The sequence below is a fragment of the Aegilops tauschii genome, chromosome 3, assembly GCF_002575655.3.
Source record: "Aegilops tauschii subsp. strangulata cultivar AL8/78 chromosome 3, Aet v6.0, whole genome shotgun sequence".
NCBI classification, from domain to species: domain Eukaryota; kingdom Viridiplantae; phylum Streptophyta; class Magnoliopsida; order Poales; family Poaceae; genus Aegilops; species Aegilops tauschii.
The window spans coordinates 462097777-462124047 of NC_053037.3; the positions used below are offsets into that span (position 1 = coordinate 462097777).

The following is a 26271-nucleotide window of genomic DNA, read 5'->3' on the forward strand; positions in this document are numbered from 1 at the left end:
CGTTGAACCCGAGACTGTGCTTGGACATCGGAATACTCCGATTGAACACATGGAGGATTTCAACATCCTACTAACATTGATTTGTACAAACGGTCAACGAATAGTGCACCAAATTTTTGTGAGGGAACTGGGTGGGTTGACTAACATGTGTACGTTTTTACCTGCCGAAGAGCAGCTCTTATGTGATCGTCCATCCGCCCATTTTGATGCCGCTACAAGCTGCGCACCGAGGATTGCTTGTCGCCCCTATCAACCCTACAACACGACGACCCTCTTTCTTGCCTTCGTGCCTAGGCATCTTTTCCCCCTTGACTGCTAGGGTTTTGCTCCTGGAAAATAGGGAACAGGGAAGATAAGAATTTTATAAGATAAGCAAAGGTACCACTTTTAAAGGCAGACGAGTACATTAAGTTAAGAGTATGATAACACAATTATTTAGAACATTGAAACACACAAGTTTAGCATAGTTTAAAATAAACAAAGCATAAGCTGAACTATCTAAATTTCTTCAAACATTACGCCTCCTCCTTCAGTTTGTGTTTTCCCTCCTCTATCTTCTTGATGCTTGCTTGAATGACCTTCATCGCTTTCCCCTCTTTTGCTTCTAGCAGACCCTCATGTATGAGCAAGATCTGATTCCATACAAGATATTCAGGCTACCGGCTACCCTCCCCTCTCCTCTCCCCCATGCCGCCCCGCGTGGGCGACTCGGGGGCCTCCTCCCTCCCGCCGGCGTAGCTCCCCTCCCTATCTCCTCTCCCTCACTGCCGCACAAGGCTGGCGCCGGGCAATGCCCGTAGCGCAGCTGGGGACTGCGGCGGCGGAGCCTTCGCTGCTCCGGCCGCATCGGAGGGCTTTGGATCCGGGACGGCGGTCCCTCGGTGAGGCCCCTCTGCTCCCGCGGCATGCTTCAGGGTTGGCGTGGTGCCGGCGTTCTGGTTGGGTGGCCGACGGAACTCCGGTGGACTGGGACCTCGCGTGGTTGCCCTGGTGGCTGGCGGGGCCAGATCTGGCTGTGGCTGCCTGGCGGCTGGCGGTGCTCGACCCGGCTGCTGCTCTCCGTCCCCTGCTTAGTGTGCGTCACCCTCGACGGATCCCGGCTGCGCTGGCGTGGCTGGCCAGCCCCGTCCTGTGGGCGTCTCTGATGGTTGGGATCCAGACTGGGGGAAACCCCTGGTCGGCTCCGGCCGGCCGAGACAATGACGACGCCTGCGGGCGCTGGATTTCTTCATGAAGACGTTGGTCAAGGTCTTCCCTTCCACTACCCACCCCCGCTCCTCGGGTGAAAACCCTAACTCCGGTGGGCGGCAGTGGCGGCGTTCTCGACGCCGTGACCTTCTTGAAGGTGCCGCCTTGAGGGATGGGGTGGTGGGCACTGTTGGGGTGCGTTGACAGCAGCCGGTGACGTGTTCTTCTTCGTCCAAGCTTTAGCTTTTCCTCCGCCGTGCTCTGCCCGTTGGTTTTGCAGCTTGCTCTGCTTTGGCGGAGCCTCGTCGGCACATTTGGGTGCTCTGATCCGCTCCTTGGGTCTGCCCGGCGGCTTTCATCCATGTTCATGAGAACTTCCCGTTGTTCGACGGTTCGGCGCCTTGCGATCCAGGCGAGGAGGTTGTGGCCTCCTTCAAAGACGGGGTTGGATGGTCGTGTCGTGTCGTGCCGAGGCCCTTAGGTTTTGGTGAAGGCAGGCCATGTAGGTGCAACTTCATTTCCTCTCCAAAGGCGGCATTGCTCCCAACCATGTGTAGTTGTGGTGGAGGACCTCAAGTCCTTCAGCTAGGTGCTCCATTGTATATCCTTCCTGTGTGAAGTGCTTGAGGCTTGTGAGCTGCTTTCCAGCGCCTCTGTATCTTGCTGCTTTCTTTGTTCTAGTTCGTGTTGTACTCTGCAGTTGTACCCTGGCCAGTTGATGGCTTTGTTAATTCAAAGTCGGACTAGGCTAGCGCCCTTCTCGGGCTCGGCTGCATCTTTTCTCTAAAAAAAGATCTGATTCCATAGGGCATAACATGCCTATGCGTCCCTGCATGCGTATGCGACTTGCTCCCAACACAGTCGCTCAACCCACCGTTGGTGATGGTCCTTGTTGAACGCATTCTTCATCTGGAGGTAGTACTCATCAATGATTGCCCCGACGACGGCTGCGACCAAATCTAAACTCTTAGTTTCGACCAGATCAATCCATTCGACCTTAATTTCCTTGTAATTTTTTACCCGTTGTCCCAGGGTTGTAGCTTCTCTATGTGGTCGTTTATGCAAAAAAACTAATGAATGTGTACGTGTCCGTGAGGATAAATTGGCGAAGGGATCTGCTTACCCCTTGCGCGCCTGGCATACCTAGTAAACGAGACAACTCGTGCCATAGCAAAGCTGGATCAGGGTTGCCTTCTGCTCTTGGACAATAATACGTCCCTTGGGCGGCGAGGGAGTGTACTCGACGTCCATATCGACAAAACTTAGTTCAATGGCTCGCAGATGCCTAAGTCTGTCTTATCCACCAGTCGACGACACTATTGTCGTTGGTGTGGTCGGTGTGGATTTTGTGGGAGACATGGACTTAGACGCGGTGTTCCTCCTTAAACGGGTCTATTAAGCATAGAAACACCATCTTGTTGATGTTGCGGTTGTCAAGAGATTGAGCGCGAGGAATGGTGTTAGCGATAGTAAGCGAGAGAGATTGAGAGGGAGAGAGAGATTCCAATGCGGAAGAAAATGTGTTGGTTCTATTGGAGAGGGGATTTGGCAATCCCTTAAATTGTGGAAGACGATGAGGAGGTCGCCGAAACAATTGGAACGATGAGACATGCCAAGCGTGCGCCATGCAGCGACGATGTGACATCGCTCGTTGTTTTGAAGCATACGAGGAGGCACACGAAGACGTGGCCATACATTGTTTCCCTTTTTCTACTACTTTTCCAAAAAAACTACAACATGCTTGTGTTGATCACTCATTCAATGTGACAATACTTAAAAAAATGCAGGATCTTGTACATTGTCAAAGTTTGCGTGTACAAACTAAATTATTGTCCATTACAAACCTCTCAACCATGTTGACCGTACATGGAAGTAGTCTCCATTACTAATTCTGAAGCTGGTCGATCTCCTTGTCATAGTTCTCCCGAAATATTTTTTTCCAAAAGTGGATAGTAAAGTGCTTGCAATATTTCTGAAAGTGAATACACAAATTTCTGGAAGTGATGACACTATGTTCGAAAGCGAATACTAAATATCCTAAAGCTGACACACTATTTCTGAAAGGGGATACAAATATTTCTGAAAGTGCTCACACTATTCCCGAAAGCATTTACAAAAATTCAACAAGGATACAAACAAATATTTTTACATAAGCATCATGCATTTGTACGTCAATGCACCACTTTGTTAAAAAAAGTAAGTACGATTACAAACACGTATTATTCTACATAATTAAATACAATACACACAACATCTTTGACCTTCTACAATCATAGTAAGAACATTGTTCGGTCGATCTAAATTAATATACTAATTGAACATAGACATGCAAGTTCTAGCAATTCACCACCCATAGTTTCCCTTCTGGTGCTTCCAGTAGCTCGAAGATCCCTCGCTTCTCTTCTTATGGTGGCAGAGTCATTCCCTCAATGGTGGTTGGAGAAGGTCTAGGAATAATGGTAACAGGGCACGAAGGGAGACGATGGTTACCGAGGCCCGAGCCTTCTCGAAGAGGTAAAACCTTACGTCCTGCTTTGATTATATTGATGTGATGGAGTACAACGTACAAGGTGATCTACCTCGCGATCGTATGATTGTGTTCTAAACCCTAAGGCTGGTAATTGTGCCTCTACAGACTAAACCACCTGACTTATATATGCACCGGGGATGCCTAGGTTACACATATGGTCGGTTGCCATCATGCCGGTCATCAATCTATCCTTGAAGTATACGTCAAGTCTTCGAAGGTGTCCGTCTTGGTTACGCCGAGGTTCACAGCTTCTGAAGTCCTTCCTTATAATGATTGGTGGGCAGTAAGCACGGCCCATGGACTGTGGGTCGTGTAGCTTAGTACCCCTTAGTCCAGGAAACCGTCAGCCGGGTCGCTTGCAGGGGCTCAGTGGCAACAACGAACAAGGCACACCTGATCCTGAATCCCAAGCGGCCGAGGCGCCGAGGGACGGTTGCATATGAACAACCAAACCGAAGCGAAACAGATTGATTTGATTCACATGTACGGCCGTGCCTGGCGTCTAGTGAGGCATCACTTGATTCTAGCTAGTTCGTTGCTTTGTTAGCTATTTGGGTCTAGCCCATCTCATTAAGTTTGTCTCTCTAATTGTTTCCCTTCTAATTTTTTGATGGGCTATCCTACACATGTATGTCAGATCATGGCCCCTCCAAGCCAGATCCATGGGCCGTCGCTCCTCTGGCCATACACCAGGGCCGACCCTGGCCGACAGGTCACTAACGGAGTGGGAGAATCTTAGGGAAGACAAAAATCCCCACCTAAGCGCCTAGAAGAGTCGGCTAGCTAGTGGGTTGCACAACCCATGTCGACCGGAGGAATTATTGATGATGTCATACATTGTGCTTCGGATGCCCACTTCTTGAGAAACACCCCAAACCAGCACGACGGCCAACATCTCCAATTCCAACACGGGGGCGACTCAACCAACCAACACAACACCTTCATAAAGGGGACTGACGTCTTGAGGTTGTTGTCGACCGATTGGATGAACATGACCTGTGGTTTCCCCATGGTGCTCGAAGAGGGTCACTTAAAAAGGCCTTGAAAGCGCCTCCAAGAAGGGGCACCCGATCCACGTGTTGTCACTGCCAGCATTAGCAAGCTGAGCATGGATTTCGCCCCTCCCTATGTCTGGACAATCCCAAAGCCGCCACATCAAGATCCCTACATGGAAAACAGATTGTTGGTCGGAACCGCTACATTAAGAATGGGGAGTTGCACATGTCATCGAAGAAAAAGGTGACTTCGAGCACTGTCGGACGAGCGAGCTTTGGATCTGGTGGGAGAAGCATGAGGGATGGAGGTGGATGGGGTTGGAGAAGTGGTTGGGCAAGGCGAGCACATGACGTCAAAGGCGACAAGTGATGTGGCGATGGCAGCTGATGGCGACGAGCCAAGGATATAGACGGGGACACACATCCCAACCGCCAAGTCCGGAGCCGCACCGACACAGGATGCTGGTGAGCCACGGATGTTGGAGGGGATCGCATATCCAAAACCATTGGGGCCGGAGGCACACGGGCATATGATGTCTACGAGCCAGGAAAGTTGGAGGGGAATGCAAATCCAAGACCGCCAAGGTCCAAGCCACACCGACAAGGGAGCCTCTCGGGAAGTAAGGTCTCGACCCACCGCAGACGTCAATGAAGCAACGTGCGTCTACCCGGCGCACCGACAGGGGTAGCTGTTGTTGAGGAAGCTACCGCCTGGACCACCAGCATTGCAAGGCCAGCGCGACGACCACTAAGGGAGTCCTGGACTAAGGGGTCCTCGGGCGTCCGACCTGTTATCCATGGGCCGGACTGATGGGCTGTGAAGACATGAAGACCGAAGACTATGCCCGTGTCCGGATTGGACTCTACTTGGCGTGGAAGGCAAGCTAGGCGACCTATTATGAAGATTTCCTCCTATGTAACCGACTCCATGTAACCCTAGATCTCTCCGGTGTCTATATAAACCGGAGGGCATAGTCCGGATAGGACAGATTCATTACCATATACTCATAGGCTAGACTTCTAGGGTTTAGCCATTACGATCTCGTGGTAGATCAACTCTTGTAAACACTCATATTCATCAAGATCAATCAAGCAGGAAGTAGGGTATTACCTCCATAGAGAGGGCCCGAACCTGGGTAAAAATTGTGTCCCCCGTCTCCTGTTACCATCGATCCTAGACGCACAGTTCAGGACCCCCTACCCGAGATCCGCCGGTTTTGACACCGACATTGGTGCTTTCATTGAGAGTTCCACTGTGCCGTTGACGAAAGGCTCGATGGCCCCTTCAATCATCGGTAATGGCGTCGTTCAGGGAGAGACTTTTCTCCCCGGACAAATCTTTGTGTTCGGCAGCTTCGTACTGCGGGTCAACTCGCTTGGCCATCTGGAGTAGGTCGATAGCTACGCCCCTGGCCATCAGGTCAGGTTTGGAGGCTTGAACTACGTCGCGGATATCTGTGGAGACTTGATCTTCGATGGATTTGAGACCGCGGCGATCGCTCTCCTTCTCTCCGATGAACATGACCTAAATCTGTCATCGGAGCACACCTAGGAGATGGATCCTGTTGCTGCAACGGCCTTAGTACCAAAGCAGATCGCGCCCTCCGAGGCCATAAAGTCCGCGGCGTTGGAGCCGCACACGGACTCGACATCCTGCAATCCTTGCGTCAACGGAACCCCGGACTCGTTTCCGGCTGCACGTACGGACCGGATACACCTGCGGACACCGAGCTAGATCGGTTGTCGATTTTTGAATTTAGCGTCGCGGACGTCTTCCAGCATTTGCCTTTTGGTGACGTACTAAATTATTTGAAGAAATTGTCCATGGATGAAGACTCACGGCCGAACTATGTTCGGTTCGAGCTAGAGGCGGACGACGAGGAATTTTGCTTCCCACCCGCCACCCACTTCATAGCCACCGTCGACGACTTAACCGACGTGCTTGACTATGGCTCTGAAGACATCACCGGTATGGACGACGATGCCGACGATGAGCAAGGCCAAGACCCGCCATTCACTGGATGTTGGACGGCCACCTCTTCGTACGACATATACATGGTTGATACACCCAAGGGATCTGGCGACGACAAAGTAGAGCCAGATAAGAATAAATCTTCCGAGACGCAGTCCAAGCGCCGGCGCCCCAAACGCCATTCTAAGCCTCGCCGCTCAAAGGATAGCAATACTGGTACCGGAGAAAATAGCACTCCGGGCGACGCCGAAAACAATGAAGACCCTGTCGGAGCTGCATCCGAACAGGAGGAACACAACGACAGGCAAGACAACCCTGATGAGCAGGCCATAGAAGATGACTCGGGGGATGATAGTTACCGTCCACCCTCCAAAGAGGAGACAAGCCTCGGCAACGAAGATTTCATCGTGCCTGAGGACCCTCTGGAGCAGGAGCGCTTTAAGCTTCAACTCATAGCCACTACAAGGAGCCTGAAAAGAAGCAGCAGCAGCTTCAAGCTGAACAAGATCTGCTCGTCGACAGATGGACTGACGTCCTGACAGCGGAAGAATACGGCCTCAAGCGCCAACCAAGAGCTACCCAAAACGCAGACTGCTACCTCAATTCGATGAGGAGGCACCGGAGCACACATCTCCCTCGCGTAATGCGGAACGACCACCACGTGGTCGAGACAGGGCGGCCGACCGGCCACCACGCGGTCGGGATAAAGCGGCAACTCAGGCCGAACAGCAGCCTGCCCAACCGCCCCGCAAAAATAAAGACGGAAGAATTCGGGGTTACACGTATGACCTTCGGTAGACCCTGGACAGTAGAGCAGGACATACAAGATCGATCTACGGATCGCGAGAATGTGCCTCGAGGCACGAAGACGGCTACCTATCCGGACGTGACAAACCTAACCACGTCCAGTCCGAATGCCACAGACGGACTCCATCAGAGCTACGCCGCGACACGGCACGGTACAGAGGTGCCGCACACCCTCTCTGCTTTACAGACGAGGTACTGGATCATGAATTCCCCGAGGGATTCAAGCCCGTCAACATCAAATCATACGACGGCACAACCGATCCCGCGGTATGGATCGAGGATTTCATTCTCCATATTGATATGGCTCGAGGAGATGACCTCCACGCCATTAAATACCTCCCACTCAAGCTCAAAGGGCCAGCTCGGCACTGGCTTAATAGCCTGCCTGAAAATTCTATCGGCAGCTGGGAGGACTTGGAAGAAGCTTTCCTAGACAACTTGCAAGGAACATATGTCCGGCCACCAGACGCCGACGATCTAAGCCACATAGTTCAACAATCTGGAGAATCAGCCAGAAAATTCTGGACTAGGTTCCTAACCAAAAAGAACCAGATCATTGACTGCCCGGATGCTGAGGCCTTGGCGGCCTTTAAGCATAGCATCCGGGACGAATGGCTCGCCCGCCACCTCGGCCAAGAAAAGCCGAGGTCCATGGCAGCCCTCACGGCACTCATGACCCGCTTTTGCGCGGGAGAGGACAGTTGGCTGGCTCGCAGTACAAACACGGCCAATGAAACAAGCCCCTCCGAGGTAAAAAACAGCACCGACAAGTTACGGCGCAACATAAACAAACGCCGAAGCAACGGCGATAACACCGATGACACAACAGTTCATGCCGGATTCAGTGCTTCCAAGTCCGTCCAACGAAAGAAGCCCATAAAAGGAGCAGTGGAAAACCATCCAGCTTGGACCGCATACTCGATCGTCCTTTCCAAATACATGGCACCCAAGACAAACCGGCCAACCATACTAACAGAGATTGCCGGGTATTTAAACAAGCCAGCAAGGTAAATAGCAGAAACAAAGAAGTGGAATCGCAGAGCGAGGATGATGACGAAGAGCCCCGGCAGCCGAACACTGGGGGGCAGAAGAAATTTCCCCCTGAAGTCAAAACGGTGAACATGATATACGCTACACATATCCCCAAAAAGGAGCGCAAACGCGCACTCAGGGACGTCTACGCGGTAGAGCCCGTCACCCCGAAGTTTAATCCGTGGTCATCATTCCCGATCACCTTCGACCACCGAGACCATCCGACTAGCATCCGGCACGGCGGTTCAACCGCACTAGTCCTCGATCCAATCATCGACGGATTTCACCTAACTCGAGTCCTAATGGACGGTGGTAGCAGTCTCATCCTGCTCTATCAGGACACAGTACGTAGAATGAGCATTGACCCTTCACAAGTCAAGCCCACGAAGACTACCTTTAAAGGAGTCATACCAGGCGTAGAGGCCCGTTGTACGGGCTCAATAACGCTGGAAGTAGTATTCGGTTCCCCGGATAACTTCCGAAGCGAAGAGCTAACCTTCGATATCGTCCCATTTCGCAGCGGCTATCACGCACTGCTCGGACGAACTGCACTCGCTAGATTCAACACGGTGCCACATTATGCTTATCTCAAGCTCAAGATGACCGGTCCACGTGGCGTCATTACAGTAAATGGAAACACGGAACGCTCCCTCCATACAGAGGAGCACACTATCAACCTAGCAGCAGAAGTACAGCATGGCCTTCTCAAGCAGCATTACAATCCGGTTGCCGAGCCCCTGGACACCATTAAGAGGGTCCGGAATATACTGCAGCAGGACAGCCTGGCTCGTCACGGGCCAAACTAGCAAAATTCGCCCTCCGTCCAAGCCCAGACGAGGCAATGGTATTAGTACCGCGAGCACATAAGCTACGCACTCATGGGTACTGACAGAGGCACAACTCGCTCGCAATCCACAGTACGGCTTGATAGACCCTGGGATTCGCACGTTTCTGCTTTTTCTTTTGTACATGTCTTCTTCTCTTTTCAAGGGCTATACGGACGACCTGCCTGTAGAACACTCCAAGGAAGCAAGGGGCTCCGGCGTACACAAGAACCCCCAGGTGGTTTCTAATAAACGATTCATCTACTTGTTTTACATACCCGCATGCAGCTCGCCCTTGGTTACGGCATTTTCAATGGCCTTACTTGCTTATCGCATTACTGGTACAAAGTACACCTTGACGTACCGATTACATAACGACGATGAATAAATAGTGGCGTCAGCCCATTACTTCATTTTTCCGTTCACCCACCTCAGTATTTATTACTCACTGCACACGTACACCATGATACGTACTAATATGCCAGGGACTTAAGTACACCCCGCATCACGGTAATAAAAGTCCGAACACTTTTACAGTACAGTTCGGCACCCGAACTTATAGCATTATATGCATCAACTCCGAATCATGTCTTTGGCCAATAGTTGGGTTGCCCGGCTCCTGTGCTTACTACCTTACGTTCCGCTATATCGGCTAGGGTAGTAAAGGGAGAACTACTGCGATTGTGTCCCGGTTCTTCCGGACGAGGACCTTAGTAGAGAAAGCCGAAAACTGACTGTCATGATGCGGTGAGAGCCGGTCAGCTGTTTGTGAGGTTCCAAATCGTTGGAGATTTTTCCCGCTTCTTGCGAAGAGTCGGTTCTTCCGATTAGGCGTGTATAGCGCCCCTAATTCGGCCTTCCGAACACCAGGGGCTTCGCCGACTTTATTAATTGTCAAACTCCTATGGCTAAGTGGGGGCGGTAAAGGCCGCATAGTCTGATTGCCTTGTTCGCTGCGCTAAACACCTCCTTTAAGGACCAGAATGTGGAGTAAAGAGTGTTTAGATTTATCCCGAACACCCCCGTACTATCTACGTGGGGGAAGAAGCCGATGACTGGTCATCCCTTAGATTTAACAAACGGCCACACAGGAAGTAAAATTTAAAAATCACATACATTATACTACTTAACATCCTTGTTCCACATTACAGGGCAAGATAATACACATGTTCTTACGGGAATATAATATCCTTCGAACATTGCTCCGCCGCAAGGCGGGACCCCTCCAGGATACCATCAAAATAATGCTCGGGTCGACGATGCTCCTTGCCCTCCGGCGGTCCCTCGGTCATCGGCTTCTTGGCATCCAGCTTTGCCCAATGCGTCTTGACGCGGGCAAAGGCCATGCGCGCACCTTCAATGCAGACCGACCGCTTTACGGCTTCGAGCCGCGAACAGGAACTCACAAGCCGCTGCACAAGTCCGAAGTAGCTGCCAGGCATTGGATCGGCAGGCCACAGCCGGACTATAAAGTCCCTCATGGCTAGCTCTGCCAACCTGTGCAGCTCGGCCAACTGCTTTAGGTGGTCGCTGAAGGCCACCGGATGTTCGGATCCCAGATATTGGGACCAGAACAGCTTCTCCGTAGACATCCCTTTCTTGGCTCTATAATGCTCGGCCGCATCTGACGCACTATGCGGCAGACCTGTCAATGCCCCTGGAAAACCAGAATTAAAGATAAGTACAAGGGACGTTGCTTCTACACGCCCGCTCTGCATGGTGAAGAACTTACCCGCTGTAATCTTCTTGGCCATCTCGACTTCCTGGAGGGCGCTCTGGGCTTCGGCTCGAGCATACTGAGCGCTCTGGCGAGCCTTCATCAATTCGGACTCCTGCGCCTTAAAGCCACGCTCCAAGGACTCAAATTTCTCTATCACGCCCTGGAGCTGCTGCTGTGCCTCGCCAACCTGGGCCTCGTGCTTCTCGCGCAAAGCGTGTTCCTTGGCCGCTTTGTCCACGGCCTCGGCTAGCGCCTTCTTAAGGGTTGCCACCTCGGTTGTGGCCCCTAATAAAGTTTATGACACTTTTAGTCCGGTCGATTCATTTTTTCGAAATGTACCAACGGGTTACTGCATACCTTGGCTATCCTCCAACTGCTTCTTCACGCGGCCGAGCTCCTCCTCGGCCCGCTCCAATTTCTGCTTCAGTCCGGAGACCTCCGCAGCATGAGCAGTAGCAGCCTGCAGTGATACCTGCTTATTCACATAGACAACTCAAGTTAGACTCCTATGATTTTTTGATCCTCTGTTAGGCTTTTCTTCCCGAACACCAAACAAAGTATCAGGGGCTACTGTCTACACTGTGATATTTTTCCTATAATCACATTATTTACCTCAAAGCCTGTTAGAAGGCTAGCGCAGGCTTCGGTCAGTCCGCTGTTAGCAAACTGAACCTTCTCTATTACCGTGTCCATAAGGACACGATGTTCATCCACGATAGAGGCGCCTCGCACCGCCTCCAGCAGATAATCCGGTGCCTCGGGTTGGACAGAGGTCACCGGTGGGACAGGCACGCTCCCTCCATGGGGGGAATGCCGTTCGCTGGACCCCGGAGTCATATAGATTCCCGGAATGGTATCCGGCTGAGGTCCGAAGGGAACTCGGACCCCGTCACCAGTCTCCATGGGGGCTTTTTCCCCCGTATGTCCGGCGTCCGAGGAGTCATCCTGGGGCGTCACCCCGATGATCTCCGGAACCTTCCCCCCGCCTGGGAAGGCCTTTTTGGACACCACCTCGTCATCACCCCTGAGTGAGACGGAATGAGCAGGTGGCGGAGATATGCTAGCCATCTCCTCTGTGTCCAGCGAATCCTCTATCGAGGATCGCGAGGAGTCACTGCGCGCCGGACTGCAATGACAAACGTTTACGATATGTCAATATTACAAACCAGGAAGGCCAGACTTTTGCGAATTCTGGTACTTACGAAGCAGCCCGAGGCTTGGTCCGGCGAGGTCGTTCCGGACTGCTGTCGACGTCCCACGCGGAGTTATCCGCGAGGGAGCCTTTAACCCTTTTAGGCGCTTCCGCCTCCGGGCTTGTGGGGGCCGCTCTCTTCTTCCTCCCCGCTTCAGGTGGGGAGTCGTTTTCCTCTTCCTCTTCATTGCTGTCATCAGCGGACGAAGAGGAAGTCTCGCTTTCGGACGTCTCGTTCGGAGTGCTTCTCTGGCAAAGGCCCTTCTTGGCCCCTTGGGCCACCTTTTTAGCCGTCTTCTCCGGCACCTCATAAGGTGCAGGGAACATCATCTTCTTCAATAATGGAAATTCCTGGTCCTCGGGCAGCGGAGCCGGACAGCTGATCTCCTCGGCCAACTTAATCCAGGCCTGAAAATAGGGGGAGGAAGCTTAAATTTCCTCTCAAAATATGCAAGTAGGGGATGCTCCTTGAAAACATTAAAGGAACTGACCGGATTGGGCTGGCGCTTTAAACTAAGCCCACGGTCTTCGGTCGTAGGCGGTGGCGTCTCACCGGCCTTGAAGAGCACCTTCCAGATTTCTTCGTGCGTCGTGCCGAAGAGACCTAGTAGCGTCTGGTTCTTGGCCGGCTCGAACTCCCACAAATTACAAGATCAGCGTTGGCACGGAAGGACCCGACGAACAAGCATGACCTGGACCACGTTGACGAGCTTGATTTTCCTTTCTATCATGTTCTGGATGCACGTGTGGAGCCCAGTCAGCTCGTCAGAGGGACCCTAGGTCAGGCCCCTCTTTTGCCAGGAGGTGAGCCGCATCGGGATTCCGGATCGGAATTCGGGGGCCGCCAACTAGTTAGCATCGCGCGGCTCGGTGATGTAGAACCACCCCGATTGCCACCCCTTCACCGTCTCCGCAAACGAACCTTCGGGCCAAGTGACGTTGGGCATCTTGCCCACCATAGTGCCTCCGCATTCTGCTTGCTGGCCACGCACAACTTTCGGCCTCACATTGAAGGTCTTCAGCCATAGGCCGAAGTGACGCGGGATGCGGAGAAAGCCTCACAGACGACGATAAACGCCGAAATATTGAGGATGAAGTTGGGGGCTAGGTCATGAAAATCCAGCCCATAGTAAAACATCAACCTGCGAACCAATGGGCGAAGAGGGAACCCAAGCCCGCGGACGAAATGTGTAAGGAACACAACCCTCTCGTGGGGCTTAGGAGTGTGGACGATCTGTCCCTTGGCCGGAAGTCGATGAGCGATCTCTTTGGCCAGATATCCGGCCTCCCGGAGCTCCTTGATGTCCTTCTTCTTGACGGAAGAGGCCATCCACTTGCCTCCAGCTCCGGATCCGGACATCTTTGGAGTATTTTCTCGAACAAGAGAGAAGCTAAGGCTTGGGCGCTGGAGCTCAGGGGCGGAAAGGCTGAGGAAGAGAAAGGGCGTGGGTGGAAGAAGGGAGTCCTTACCCCCTTATAGAGGCCGCGAATGTCAAACGCCTCCCCGCTCGCCTTAAACTCGCCTATTCCCAAGGGTCGTGTAAATGACACGGTTGGGTTACCCATGCCCGCATTGATGAGAATCCCGCAATAGGGGGGCACGATCTCTGCTTCGACAAGACGTGCCAGTAGGAACCGCATTTTGAAACGTGGAACGGCAGATAAAAAGAAACTGTTCGGTTATGGCCGGACGGGCGTACGTCGTGTTGTAAAAAGCTGTCAGCAGACTAGACTCGTGCAAATATTATATTCTCTCTGCGGTTGTGTGTGGAGTGCGTTACAGGTCCGGATACAATGATCACATCTGAAGACTATCCTGGAGTTCGGAAGAAGTGAACCCGTCTTGCAATGCCGAAGACAATCTGCACGTCGGACTCCTCGACATTGAAGCCATGTTCAGGGGCTACTGAGGGAGTCCTGGATTAAGGGGTCCTCGGGCGTCCGGCCTGTTATCCATGGGCCGGACTGATGGGCTGTGAAGACATGAAGACCGAAGACTATGCACGTGTCCGGATTGGACTCTACTTGGCATGGAAGGCAAGCTAGGCGACCTATTATGAAGATTTCCTCCTATGTAACCGACTCCATGTAACCCTAGATCTCTTCGGTGTCTATATAAACCGGAGGGCATAGTCCGGATAGGACAGATTCATTACCATATACTCATAGGCTAGACTTCTAGGGTTTAGCTATTACGATCTCGTGGTAGATCAACTCTCACTCATATTCATCAAGATCAATCAAGCAGGAAGTACGGTATTACCTCCATAGAGAGGGCCCGAACCTGGGTAAACATTGTGTCCCCCGTCTCTTGTTACCATCGATCCTAGACGCATAGTTCGGGACCCTCTACCCGAGATCCGCCGGTTTTGACACCGACAACCACCGCCCTAAAGTTGCCACCATCGCGCAAAGGAGGGACACCAGAGGCAGCCCTACCCAGAAGCCAAAGTGCCTCGCCGCACCTGCGGGCTCCACCGACAGCTCCTCCGGTGGTGGCGAGATGAAGGCGGAGGGAAGGGGAGGTAGCAGTGGCGGCGCCATCTAGGATTTTCCCGTGTCGCGAGGGAGGGCTATCCGGGGTGCAGGACATTTTCCGATGGTGAGGGCAGTGGCACCATGTCAACTTATTTTGGTTAATATTTTTGCGAGAAGTTAGTTTGTTCTGAGCAAATACGAAAATACGACATGTCAAGGCCTCTCTTATACCAGCACCGTGACAGGTCTCCTGTACATAGTTGACTCTTTTTGGCCGAGGCTCTTCAGTTGAGCAGAAGGTAAACCGAACCGGTTTTTTATCTGCTCTGTCCACAGTGTTTGCTACTGTTCGGAGAAACAGATTCATTGATCAACACTGCACGCCCATCAATCCCCCGTCATGCATCCAACACAATCTTACTCGAATCTAACGACTTGACCTAAGAAAAAAAAAACTTGACCTAAGAAAGTCATCTCCCTCACCTAGTCACCTAGTAGACGGTAGATTGTGACACAGTCACAATCACAACGCTCACCGCGCCATACCCGCACCTTCAATTCCCCCCTCTGCCGGACCACTCGGACCCCCTTGGCGCGTAAAACCTCTGCCAAGACCACAGGCCTTTCTGGGGAGCACACGGCACATGCGAGCTGCTACACCCCTCCCTCGTCCTCTACCTATTTCCCCGTAGATGAGATGAGGTGAGAGTACCTGGCGGTATTCGGCGAGACCAATCGACGCCGACCCCTCGCAATCATACAAAACTAGGCGTACTGAGGTGACGAGTGAGCGAGGCGAGGTCGATCGCACGACGTACGCAGACGCAGGCGCAAAGGTGTTGGTAGACTGGTACGTAGTACCGTTTGGTACTGTTCATGCCTGCGCCTTCTTTTATGCGTCTGCGCAGTGCTCTCTCTCTCTTCTCGCCCATGCATTCAATTCCATCCATCGACCGATCTCGTTGTAGAGTCTCGTCCGACGGATTCCGATCGATCGGTCGAGGGATCTGACGCCGCTACAGTGCCGGGCGGGCTGCTATACAAGAGGCAGTGGTGACCGGTGAGCCTCCTGGTGCGCTTCTCTGCTTCCGCTTCTTCCCAAATTCGGCCGCTCCGTCAGCCGCGGCCATACTGTCGCTGCGGCGTCCGGGGCTTAAAAGGGGGAGTGAGTGGTGGTGCTGCAGGGGAATCGCCCATGGAGGGCTCCCGGGGGAGGTGGAGGTGGGGTGGCAGGCGCAGATCCATGCTAATGGTGGCGCTGGCCCTGTGCTTCGTCGTGGTCGTCTCCCTGTGCTGCTGCGCCCGGCCCGGGGCTTGCAGTGGCAGTGGCTGCAGTGGGAGGAGTACCGTGGTGGCGCTCCGTTCAGGTAACGAACTGAGCCTGCGTTTTGCTCCTCCGTGCGGTTGTTTCCCTCGTTTTGGCAAGCTTTCAACTCCTAGTTCATTTCCATTCATCCTGTGCTTGCTTTGGTTTTTACCTGCTGTGCCACTTCGCATCTCTTCTTCATGGAGGTTTATGTGTGGTCTGCTTCTTTTTCGCCCTCTCTTCTGCTGCTGATGCTAGTTCTTTCCACCTGCAATAAAACTGGAGTGTACAGCTCGGTGTGCCGGCTTAAACCCGAAGAGAAAAATAATATTGATCCTTGTTATGCATTGCATTATCATCTTTTGGCTTAGACTTTAGACCATGCATGCCTGCTGAAGTGAAATCACCCTGTCATAACCCCCATGTCCTCCTTTTTTCTACAGATTTTTGGAGACGAACAGCAGCATCGTTCGGTAATCAGGTGCGTTCACATCCCTCTACATTTGCTAAAATTCGCAGCTGCACACACACCGTACGTTCCCGGCGGTTCACCTAGACGTAGACTGCCGATGCTTGGCCTGCGTACACCGCCCGGTTTCTTGTTCTTGATCTCCCTCCTATTATTCATTCATCTTGAGTTCATGATGCCCCATGCGCAAACAACCAGAGGTCCCGCCAAAGTAGGTGCACACTCGACTAGCCTGGGGCACACCGCACAGGCACAGCTACGCATGCCAGCTCACGCCCACGGCCATCTCCGACAGCCCTTCAACGCCGGCGGGGCCCATCATTTTTTGACCATACGTCGCTGCCGCCGATGCCGATCCGCACCATCTCATCCGTTGATTAATCCGTTTCATCTTCACAGGAGCGGTCAGGAGCCAGCGGGAGCGGAGGACGGCGGCGGCTGCTGGTGGTGGCCGGGCCGGGGTCGTACCCGCCGCGGTGCACGGGCAAGTGCGGCAGCTGCAGCCCGTGCTACCCGGTGCACGTGGCCGTGCCGCCGGGGGTGCCGGTCACCACGGAGTACTACCCGGAGGCGTGGCGGTGCAGGTGCGGCAACCGGCTCTACATGCCATGATCGGCACAAGATGAAAACAAGGCCGGTCTCGATCGGCACCTGGCCGAGCAGGGACGTCAAGCCGAGCGCGGTGAGCTTACCGACGCCGATCGACCTCGGCGCAAGCTGACGAGAGCGCCCGTCGTCGCGCTCCATTATTGCTCGGGGCGGGGGCCGGGCGGCTCGACCGCGGCTGCAGCTGCAGCAGTGCCATGGCTGTCGCGGCGCGCCTGCCTCTGCCTGCATGGGTGGAGCTGCAGGGGGGTGGTGGCCCGCTCGGCCGCTGGGCTCTGTTTCTGTGCGTGTCTCCTCTGCGCCGCTGGAATTCGCACGGCCCTACCACGACGCGCCGGGGCATGGGGGGGCTGTACGGCGCGTGCTGTGCTGGGGCTGGGAGGAGAGTGAGATACAGTGCACGGACAATGCCCGCTCCTGCACGTGTCCAGATCATCTGTTGATATGAGATTCCATGTTCCCCCCCTTCTTCCGTTCTGTTCCGTTTAGAATTTTGATTTCATTTTGCGCTGGTGATCTTCTTGCCCACTTGATGTGTGATGAACAGACGCGACGCGAGTCAAATGCGATGTTTGTAAGCCCATGTGTCAAATCTCAAATGCGATCTCTGTGTTGCTTCTTAGACTAACACATAGTACATCACTACTCACCTGAGATGTCAACGTGTGCGATTCTGTGTATTTTGACTTACGGGATTGCGAAATCTCAGTCCACGGTGACTTAACCAAGTCTCAATCGATGCTATATTAGTGGGATCTTACATGAAGATTCGTGCAAATTTTTCTTTCTAGTTTTTTCTTTTTTTCTTTCTTACATGTTACGACACTTGACTTCGACTTGGTTAAATATCAGTTGACTTTAACTTACATTATCACAGGTGGAGGCAGTCATGCGCCACAATTCATCACTTCACTATAGTGTTGTTAGCGTGTATTATTGCAGGTGGAGTATTGCGTAAGTACGTGGATGTATCCGCCCTCAGTTCATCTGAGGAGAGAAGGAAAAAAACAGAGAGGAAGTGAAGCTAAAAAAAATAGACATTATTTACAAAAAGTTTCAAAATAAATAAATATAACATGAATTAAAAACGTTCACAAAAGATAAAAAAAAACTTCGGGAGTTTAGAAAGTGTTCAAGGATGTTTAAAAATGATCATGAATTTTTAAAAATATTTGTGAATTCGCAAAAATAACCATGAGTTTTAAAAATTGTTAAATGTTCACAAATATTATAAATATTCATGAAAATTAAAAAATGAATTGAAAATATTCATAAATTTGATTTTTTAACATTTAAAATATATTCACGAACTTAAATGTTACGAAATCTGATAAATGTTCATAAATTTTAAAAATATGTGGAAATCTTAAAAGTTTTCAATTTTTAAAAAAGTTCATGGTTTTGGAACGACGTTGGTGAATTAAAAATAAAAACAGAAAAGGAAAAGGAATTGGAAATAAAAAAAATGACACAGAAACATATCTTCTATATATAAATAGCTAGCCCCCACTAGCCTATTTCTCTCTACATGCAAGTATGGCACCTCATCATTCAACATGCATGGAGAAAGGTTCACCACAACATACAATCATGCATAATAAAAAGCCACCTCGGCATGCAACATGAGAATTTTCATTCTATTATGATATTTTCAGTATACAATAATCAAAACCACAAATCATATTTATTTTTAGCTTTAGTTCTCATATTATTACTATAAATATTCATGTTCTATACAACCAATTCTAATTGAATATATTGCAAAACATTACCGCAACAACGTGTATTATACCTAAGAGAGTCATCCCCACTAACTTATTTATCTAAACATGCAAGCATGCCATTTCATTGTATAATTATGTATGAGATAAGGCCCACCTTAGCATCCAAGCATGCATGGGAAAAGACCCCCCACAACATTCAACCATGCATGGAAAAATGATTTTTTTACTTATTCTACTTATATTCGATAAACATTCTTACGATTATATAGAATGAATATAATAAGTCATATGCATTTTTTAATGTTGATTCTCATGTTATCAACCTAATTTTTCATCAACCAATTCCCGCAGCAACACGTGGGGTGTCCTCTAGTTAAGAAAACAGAGGCAGACGAAGAACCTTGTTGATTCTTCCCAAAACTGGGACCCCCCTCCCCCGCTCCCCCGAATCGGTCGGCCCGTTGACATCGAAGGCCTTTGCTTTTGGTGGGAATTTGTTGGAGAATAGGAGTCTCAAGTTTGGACTAAAAAACACTAGTTAAAAGGGTACCTTTTGGAAAGGTTACTTTACGCCATTAGTGAGGACAAACACTACTCCACCTATCATCATCACCATAGAGTTTTGATGAGATTTTTTCCAAAGAGAGCTAACTGGAGGGCTGACTGCATGTGTTTTTTTCTTACTCTTTTCAAAAAAGATGAAATAGCTCTTGAACCTTGGTGCAAATTGTGAAACGTCTAACCTTTATGTTTCTTTTGTCGAGATGTTTAAAATTAGACCTCATATTGATAGGTTTTAATGAACTTATTTTTTGGCGTAACCTATGCTCCATACTGCACTAAACGTTGTATAGACCTCCATGTATTAAAATTGCACTTTTAAGTGTTAGTGTAGACGTGCTCCCATATGCAATGCATTTGTACTTCACATATAGTATACTTGTGCTTCGCATGTATTGCATTTTGTGCTCTCCGTGTAGTACATTGTGTGCTTCCTGTGTAGTGCACTTTGCGGTTCCTTTTGCTTTTTCATGGAGCACATTCAAGCTTCCCCGTGGAATACACGTATGCTTCCTCTCAGAGCACACATGTGCTTCCCCACAAACCACATTTGTGCTCTTCATTAACTAATGCTTCACCATAGGTCTACAATGCACACTACAACCTTGCACCAGAAAAGAACGAGAAAAATAGAAAAATTAGGAAAAAAGAAAAATCAAGAGAAAATACAAAAACAGAAGAAAAATTATCGTGTGTGAAGCACCCATTGCGCGACGCATGTCGGCGTTGCACAGCTCCCCGCGCTCTGTTCCCGCTATTGCCGCGTGGAGAGCTCACCGAAAGAATATCATCTAAGAGCATCTCCAACCAGGCCCACATTGTGTCCCTATCTGTTCGGGGAAATAGTGCCCAAACAAAAGAGAGCGAGGGAAAACAGCAGTGCCGATGCGAGGATCGTAACATGTGTAGTCACTTCAATGTTATGTAGTCAAATATATGTGTTTCTATGTTTGTATTATTCTTTAAAATTTCTGCTTACATATGATGTTTTTTCCACAAAGCTTTATCAGTTGACTACACAACTAATACGTGTTTTCCCACTAAAAAACTCTACCAACCCACAAATCGTCTTCATATGTCCTAGTTGTTCATAAACCCTCAAACTCAATACATATGTGGGGAGAAAATTAGGGTGTCTGGGCTTGTTTGGACAGTCCATCACGCAGGATGCGACCCATCCCATCTTCTTCTTCTTCCGTTCTCTCTCTCTCTCTCTCTCTCTCTCTCCCCATCTCCATCAATCATATGTATATGACCGAAGAAGTAGGATGACTGTTGGGGAACGTAGTATTTCAAAAAAAATCCTACGATCACACAAGATCTATCTAGGAGAAGCATAGCAACGAGCGGGGAGAGTGTGTCCATGTACCCTCATAGATTGAAAGCGGAAGCGTTTAGTAACGCGGTTGATGTAGTCGAACTTCTTCGCAATCCAACCGGTCCAAGTACCGGGCGTACGGCACCTCCGCGTTCAGCACACGTTCAGCTCGATGACGTCCCTCGTGCTATTGATCCAGTTGAGGCCGAGGGAGAGTTCCGTCAGCACGACGGCGTGGTGACAGTGATGATGATGTTACCGGCGCAGGGCTTCGCCTAAGCACTACGACGATATGACCGAGGTGTGTAACTGTGGAGGGGGCACCGCACACGGCTAAGACAAATCTTGAGTGCCTTTGGGGTGCTCCCCTCCCCCGTATATAAAAGAGGGAGGGAGGAGGCGGCCGGCCTAGGGGGTGCGCCAAGCATAGGGAATCTTACTAGGACTCCCAAGTCCTAGTAGGATTCCCTTTTCTATTTGGAGTAGGAGAGAAGGAAAGAGAGGGGGAGAGAGAAGGAAAGGGGGGCCGCGCCCCCCACCCCTTGTCCAATTCGGTTTGGGCAGGGCGGAGGCGCGCGCCACCTCTTGGCCCTTCTCCCCTCTCTCCACTAAAGCCCAATAAGGCCCATTACTTCTCCCGGCGAATTCCCGTAACTCCCCGGTACTCCGAAAAATACCCGAATCACTCGGAACCTTTCCGATGTCCGAATATAGCCTTCCAATATATGAATCTTTACCTCTCAACCATTTCGAGACTCCTCGTCATGTCCGTGATCTCATCTGGGACTCCGAACAAACTTCGGTCATCAAATCACATAACTCAAATACAAATCGTCATCGAACGTTAAGCGTGCGGACCCTACGGGTTCGAGAACTATGTAGACAAGACCGAGACACATATCTGGTCAATAACCAATAGCTGAACCTGGATGCTCATATTGCCTCCTACATATTCTACGAAAATCTTTATCGGTCAAATCGCATAACAACATACGTTGTTCCCTTTGTCATCAGTATGTTACTTGCCCGAGATTCGATCGTCGGTATCTTCATACCTAGTTCAATCTTGTTATCGGCAAGTCTCTTTACTCGTTCCGTAATGCATCATCCCATAACTAACTCATTAGTCACATTACTTGCAAGGCTTATAGTGATGTGCATTAACGAGAGGACCCAGAGATACCTCTCCGATTCACGGAGTGACAAATCCTAATCTTGATCTATGCCAACCCAACAAACACCTTCAGAGACACCTGTAGAGCGTCTTTATAATCACCCAGTTACGTTGTGACGTTTGATAGCACACAAGGTGTTCTTCCGGTATTCGGGAGTTGCATAATCTCATAGTAAGAGGAACATGTATAAGTCATGAAGAAAGCAATAGCAATGAAACTAAACGATCATTTATGTTAAGCTAACGGATGGGTCTTGTCCATCACATCATTCTCCTAATGATGTGACCCCGTTCATCAAATGACAACACATGTCTATGGTTAGGAAACTTAACCATCTTTGATTAACGAGCTAGTCTAGTAGAGGCATGCTAGGGACACTTTGTTTTGTCTATGTATTCACACATGTATCAAGTTTCCGGTTAATACAATTCTAGCATGAATAATAAACATTTATCATGATAAAAGGAAATAAAATAATAACTTTATTATTGCCTCTAGGGCATATTTCCTTCAGTCTCCCACTTGCACTAGAGTTAATAATCTAGTTCACATCACCATGTGATTAACACCCATAGTTTACATCTCCATGTGACCAACACTCAAAGGGTTTACTAGAGTCAATAATCTAGTTCATATTGCTATGTGATTAACACCCAAGAGCACTAAGGTGTGATCATGTTTTGCTTGTGAGATAAATTTAGTCAACCGATCTCCCACATTCATAGTCGTATGTATTTTGCAAATTTCTATGTCTACAATGCTCTGCACGAAGCTACTCTAGCTAATTTCTCCCACTTTAAATATGTATCTAGACCGAGACTCGGAGTCATCCAGATCGGTGTCAAAGCTTGCATCAACGTAGCTCTTTACGATGAACTCTTTATCACCTCCATAACCGAGAAACATATCCTTATTCCACTAAGGATAATTTTGACCGTTGTCCAGTGATCCACTCCTGGATCACTATTGTACCCTCTTGCCAAACTTATGGCGAGGTACACAACAGGTCTGGTACACAGCATGGCATACTTTATAGAACCTATGTCTGAGGCATAGGAAATGACTTTCATTCTCTTTCTATTTTCCGTCGTGGTCAGTTTTTGAGTCTTACTCAACTTCACACCTTGCAACACAGGCAAGAACTCCTTCTTTGACTGTTCCATTTTGAACTGCTTCAAAAACTTGTCAAGGTATGTACTCATTGAAAAAACTTATCAAGCGTCTTGATGTATCTCTATAGATCTTGATGATCAATATGTAAGCAGCTTCACTGAGGTCTTTCGTTGAAAAACTCCTTTCAAACACTCTTTATGCTTTCCAAAAAATTCTACATCATTTCCGATCAACAATATGTCATTCACATATACTTATCAGAAAAGCTGTAGTGCCCCACTCACTTTCTTGTAAATACAGGCTTCACCGCAAGTCTGTATAAAACTATATGCTTTGATCAACTCATCAAAGCGTATATTCCAACTCCGAGATGCTTGCACCAGTCCATAGATGGATCGCTGGAGCTTGCACATTTTTTTAGCACCTTTAGGATTGACAAAACCTTCTGGTTGCATCATATACAACTCTTCTTTAATAAATCCATTAAGGAATGCAGTTTTGATATCCATTTGCCAGATTTCATAAAATGCGGCAATTGCTAACATGATTCGGATAGATTTAAGCATCGATACGAGTGAGAAAATTTCATCGTAGTCAACACCTTGAACTTGTCGAAAACCTTTTTCGACAATTCGAGCTTTGTAGATAGTATCACTACCATCACCGTCCGTCTTCCTCTTGAAGATCCATTTATTCTTAATGTCTCGCCGATCATCGGGCAAGTCAATCAAAGTCCGTACTTTGTTCTCGTACATGGATCCCATCTCAGATTTCATGGCCTCAAGCCATTTCGCGGAATCTGGGCTCATCATCGCTTCCTCATAGTTCGTAGGTTCGTCATGGTCAACTAACATGACCTCCAGAACAGGATTACCGTACCACTCTGGCGCAGACAATACTCTGGTTGACCTACGAGGTTCGGTAGTAACTTGATCTGAAGTCTCATGATCATCATCATTAGCTTCCTCACTAATTGGTGTAGGAATCACTGGAACTGATTTCTGTGATAAACTACTTTCTAATTCGGGAGAAGGTACAATTACCTCATCAAGTTCTACATTCCCCCACTCACTTCTTTCCATAGAAACTTCTTCTCTAGAAAGGATCCATTCTTAGCAACGAATATCTTGCCTTCGGATCTGTGATAGAAGGTGTACCCAACAGTTTCCTTTGGGTATCCTATGAAGACGCATTTCTCCGATTTAGGTTCGAGCTTATCAGGTTGAAACCTTTTTACATAAGCATCACAGCACCAAACTTTAAGAAACGACAGCTTAGGTTTCTTGCTAAACCATAGTTTATTTGGTGTCGTCTCAACGGATTCAGATGGTGCCCTATTTAACGTGAATGCAGCTGTCTCTAATGCATAAACCCAAAACGATAGTGATAAATCAGTAAGAGACATCATAGATCGCACCATATCTAATAAAGTACGGTTTCGACGTTCGGACACACCATTACGATGTGGTGATCCAGGTGGCGTGAGTTGCAACTATTCCACATTGTTTCAAAGGATGACCAAACTCATAACTCAAATATTCACCTCCACGATCAGATCGTAGAAACTTTATTTTCTTGTTACGATGATTTTCTACTTCACTCTGAATTTCTTTGAACTTTTCAAATGTTTCAGACTTATTTTTCATTAAGTAGATATACCCATATCTGCTCAAATCATCTGTGAAGGTCAGAAATAACGATACCCTCCATGAGCCTTAACACTCATTGGACCGCATACATCAGTATGTATTATTTCCAATAAGTCAGTTGCTCGCTCCATTGTTCCGGAGAACGGAGTCTTAGTCATCTTGCCCATGAGGCATGGTTCGCAAGCATCAAGTGATTCATAATCAAGTGATCCCAAAAGTCCATCAGCATGGAGTTTCTTCATGCGCTTTACACCAATATGACCTAAACGGCAGTGCCACATATAAGTTGCACTATCATTATTAACTTTGCATCTTTTGGCTTCAATATTATGAATATGTGTATCACTATGATCGAGATTCAATAAACCATTTATATTGAGTGTATCACCATAGAAGGTTTAATTCATGTAAATAGAACAACAATTATTCTTTGACTTAAATGAATAACTGTATTGCAATAAACATGATCCAATCATATTCATGCTCAACGCAAACACCAAATAACATTTATTTTTGGTTCAACCTTAATCCCGAAGGTAAAGGGAGTGTGCGATGGTGATCTTATCAACCTTGGAATCACTTCCAACTCACATCATCACCTCGCCCTTAACTAGTCTCTGTTTATTTTGCAACTCTCGTTTCGAGTTACTACTCTTAGCAACTGAACCAGTATCAAATACCGAGGGGTTCCTATAAACACTAGTAAAGTACACATCAATAATATGTATATCAAATATACCTTTGTTCACTTTGCCATCCTTCGTATCCGCCAAGTATCTAGGGCAGTTCCACTTCCAGTGACCATTTCCTTTGCAGTAGAAGCACTCAGTTTCAGGCTTGGGTCTAGCTTTGGGCTTCTTCATGGGAGTGGCAACTTGCTTGCCATTCTTCTTGAAGTTCCCTTTCTTTCCCTTGCCCTTTTACTTGAAACTAGTGGTCTTGTCAACCATCAACACTTGATGCTTTTCTTGATTTCTACCTTCGCTGATTTCAGCATTGCGAAGAGCTCGGGAATCATTTTCGTCATCCCTTACATATTATAGTTCATCACGAAGTTCTACTAACTTAGTGATAGTGACCAGAGAACTCTGTCAATCACTATCTTATCTGGAAGATTAACTCCCACTTGATTCAAGCGATTGTACTACTCAGACATTCTAAGCACATGCTCACTGGTTGAGCTATTCTCCTCCATCTTGTAGGGAAAATACTTGTCAGATGTCTCATACCTCTCGACTCGGGCATGAGTCTGAAATACAAATTTCATCTCTTGGAACACCTTATATGCTTCGTGGCATTCAAAACGTTTTTTAAGTCCCGGTTCTAAGCCGTAAAGCATGGTGCACTAAACTATCAAGTAATCATCATACCGAGCTTTGCCAAACGTTCATAACGTTTGTGTCTGCTCATGCAATAGGTCTGTCACCTAGCGGTGCATCAAGGACATAATTCTTCTGTGCAGCAATGAGGATAATCCTCAGATCACGGACTGTGGCACCCCGGCTCAGAGAAACCGGAATGCCCCGTATTCCAGCCCTGAGATCGAGGAGAAGTCTTCTGGAATACGACACTGCTTAGCATAGAACAAACCAGCTTTCTATTATTACACGAA

General features: G+C 48.9%; 1 protein-coding gene across 2 annotated transcripts; it reads left to right on the forward strand.

Annotated features, from left to right (window-relative positions):
- Window positions 1-15430: 15430 nt before the first annotated feature.
- LOC109785900 (EPIDERMAL PATTERNING FACTOR-like protein 4) lies at window positions 15431-17747 on the forward strand. Of its 2 annotated transcripts, XM_020344480.4 has the most exons (4): window positions 15431-15588; window positions 15707-16105; window positions 16488-16525; window positions 16913-17747. In XM_020344480.4, exons 2-4 carry the CDS (start codon window positions 15934-15936, stop codon window positions 17123-17125), a joined length of 423 nt encoding a protein of 140 aa, XP_020200069.1. In that variant the 5' UTR covers window positions 15431-15588; window positions 15707-15933; the 3' UTR covers window positions 17126-17747. The 2 variants fall into 2 exon arrangements, with proteins under 2 accessions (XP_020200069.1, XP_073366948.1); XM_073510847.1 differs by having other exon boundaries at window positions 15457-16105.
- The last annotated feature ends 8524 nt before the right edge of the window (window positions 17748-26271 follow it).

Excerpts from the sequence above, each read along its gene's own strand:
- LOC109785900 (XM_020344480.4), top strand. The coding sequence starts at position 15,934 with ATGGAGGGCTCCCGGGGGAGGTGGAGGTGGGGTGGCAGGCGCAGATCC. Across the intron at positions 16,106-16,487 it reads CGTGGTGGCGCTCCGTTCAG|ATTTTTGGAGACGAACAGCA; the intron begins GTAACGAACTGA and ends TTTTTTCTACAG. Across the intron at positions 16,526-16,912 it reads CAGCATCGTTCGGTAATCAG|GAGCGGTCAGGAGCCAGCGG; the intron begins GTGCGTTCACAT and ends TCATCTTCACAG.